The sequence below is a fragment of the Brassica oleracea genome, chromosome C9, assembly GCF_000695525.1.
Source record: "Brassica oleracea var. oleracea cultivar TO1000 chromosome C9, BOL, whole genome shotgun sequence".
In the NCBI taxonomy this organism is placed as follows: Eukaryota; Viridiplantae; Streptophyta; class Magnoliopsida; order Brassicales; family Brassicaceae; genus Brassica; species Brassica oleracea.
In genome coordinates, this window is record NC_027756.1 from 40650325 (window position 1) to 40653304 (window position 2980).

The following is a 2980-nucleotide window of genomic DNA, read 5'->3' on the forward strand; positions in this document are numbered from 1 at the left end:
TAAAATTGAGTGTTTAGATATTTAAATCCTTCAGAATAAGATTATTCGTGTATTCGATCATTTTCAATGGCACACTATTTTTTCTTCTATAATTTACACTAAAATAGAATTTACTTTTCTATTTTAATGTAAATTATAGAAGAAAAATAGTGTGTCATTGGAGATGGTTCTTAAAATGTGTTAATGAATTTGAAATTGTTAGATAAGACTTTTCAAATGTTAAAAAATTCAAACTTTGGTTCGAGATTTCAAATATATTACTTAAAAATAATGTCTTGAGTCAGTTGTTTCAGGAAATTTGACCGTGGGGAATGGGTAGAATCGTATGACTGTGACTGTATATGCAGGAAAATGTTTACTTTAATTAGGATCCAATAACCGTGATAGTACATGATATATAGACATATAGTAATGGGTATAAAACGAACAATGGGTAGAATCGTATGACTGTGACTGTATATGCAGGAAAATGTTTACTTTAATTAGGATCCAATTATTGACCACAGTGTGGTCACCACACATGGTTATACTTTGACAAATATTTGGTCCATTATTATCCACCTTTTGCATTTCCCATTCCCCACATACAAAATCCTCATCAGCCGCTTACCTTTTTGATCAACTTTCTACAACTTTCCTCTCACTTTCTTTTAGTTAAATTTTTACAATCCTAATTTGTTATTGTTCTGCCTTCTTCACATTTTCATCTACTTCTTCAACAACAAAAGTCAACAACAAAACAAAATAAAGAAAAAGAGGAAAGATCACAACTTTTCACCATTTTTGTTTTACATTATAGACTTCAAAAACAAAAACAAAAACATTGTTGATCTTCTCTAGTCTTTACAAATATTATCCTCAACCTCAATTTCTTCTTCATCACTATCCTCTTCTTCATTTTGACTATCTATAGCCCTCTTCTCTTCCTCCTCCAAAATTTCTAACTCAGTCAAATTTCCACTCTGACCCCTCAACTTCCCATCTTTCACATTCCCATCTTTCACATTCCCATCCCCTCTACTCTTCACATCCTCCAACAGCTCCCTAACCGCCCTATCCTTATCCCTCCTGTTCTTGATCAAAGCCTCGCTCACGTCAGCAGGCGTCATCTCCGCCTTCTCCACAACTCTCTCCATCTCCTTCAAGACGTCGTCGTCCACATCTTCCTCCTCATACCCCAAATAATTCTTCAACAAAATCTTCAACGAAGGGAAATCACAGTAACTCATGTGTATATGCATATCCATCCTCCCACTCCTAAGCAATGCAGGATCAAGCTTGTCGATATGATTCGTCGTAAACACAAAGATCCTCTCGCTTCCACAACAAGACCAAAGCCCATCAGTAAAGTTCAACAAACCCGACAACGTTATCGTGTTCCCGCCGTTACCAGACTCTTCCCCCGAACCAGTCCCTAGTCGTGTCTCCATGTCGTAATAGCTCCGCTGCGTGGTCGCATTGCTGTTCTTCTTCCTGTTTGTTAAATTAATCGAACAGTCTATGTCTTCGATCACAATTATCGACTTAGAACTCGTCTTCATCAACAGTTTCCTCAACTCGGAGTTGCTATGAACCTCAGTGAGCTCAAGATCGTAAATGTCGTAACCGAGATGATTCGCCATCGCTGCGATCATACTCGACTTACCAGTACCCGGAGGGCCATATAGCAAATAACCTCTCTTCCAAGCCCGGCCCGTTTTCTGATAAAACATTTGCCCTTCCGCAAAGTCCTTGAGATCATCCATGATCTGCTGCTTCTTGACCGGATCCATCGCGAGAGTCTCGAACGTGCTCGGGTGCTTGAAAGGGACAGACTCCCACGGATGCCCCCTCGAGTCCAGCGACCCGCCTCGCGAGTTCGTGTAAAGCAACCGGTCCTGGTTCTTCCGACGGATCTCGTTGGCTCTCTCCATGATGTAGTCGAGGTAAGAGCTCAGGATCAAGGCTTTGTCTCTCTTCTTGATGCAGAGAGTGAAGCCGCGCTTCTCCTCGGGCAACGGTCTCCAAGCGAACGTCTGAGTTTGTCTCTGCGTGACGACGTGTTCCCAGAGGACGGTGACGTTGTTGAAGGTGTCGACGATGGAGTCGTTGTTGGAGAGGCCGAACGTGATGGAGGAGGAGTTGACGGCGCGGGTGAGGCTTAGACGGTTGCCGGCGATGGAGACGGAGGAGCTGAGGTAGAGCTGGACGGCGTTGTAAAGCTCGTTGGTGTTGACGCCGTCGATCTCTGTTATGTCGAAGTAGCAGTAGGAGGAGAAGAGGTGGAAGATTCGGTTGAAGAATTTGAGGAAGGCGAAACGGAGCTCCGGCGGGAAGATTGATTGCATTAGGCTTTGGCAGAAAGCTAAGACGCCGAGGAGTGATGCTAGTGATGTCCAATACTCTTTCATTTTAAGGGGAGAAGAGAAAACAGAGGAGAAAGGTGTGAACTTTTAAGGCGTGTGAGCGAAGAAAAGAGCTAAAAGGTGAAAGCTTTCAGAGATCGAGAAGAGAGAAGAGATGGGTCTCTCTCAATTTATAGAGGTCAGAGTTTCTTTTTTATTTTCTTTCCAGGAAGCTTTATAGAGAAAATGAAATAAAAAGGATGTTACAGAAAAAAATGAAAGGCTGGTCGGTAGCATCGTGATGGGGAAAGAGGCAAAGAGTGGGGGCACTTGGAAGTGGACAAGTGTATAAAGGTGAGAAAATAAAAACCAAATTTGGGTTTTTGTTATGAAACTAATGGAAAAATCTATTTTTATTTATAACATATAAATTTTTTATATAGGAAATTATATGTCATAGATAAATGAAAAGATTACAAATCATAATCTCTTGGTTATGAACCATCAACAATCTGGTTCATAACACTCCCCCTTGGATGCCATAACCATTTAGAGCTTGTAATGTGTTTTAATGTTGTCTCATTAAAACCTTACCAGGAAAAACCATTTGGACAAAACCATGGTGAAAAAAAAAGAGTACAACACACATTACTCCC

General features: G+C 41.0%; 1 protein-coding gene across 1 annotated transcript; it reads right to left on the reverse strand.

Annotated features, from left to right (window-relative positions):
• Nucleotides 1-633: 633 nt before the first annotated feature.
• LOC106315385 (probable mitochondrial chaperone BCS1-B) lies at nucleotides 634-2524 on the reverse strand. Its single transcript, XM_013753112.1, has one exon. The coding sequence runs from the start codon at nucleotides 2388-2390 to the stop codon at nucleotides 837-839; it is 1554 nt and encodes a 517-aa protein (XP_013608566.1). The 5' UTR covers nucleotides 2391-2524; the 3' UTR covers nucleotides 634-836.
• Between the last annotated feature and the right edge of the window lie 456 nt (nucleotides 2525-2980).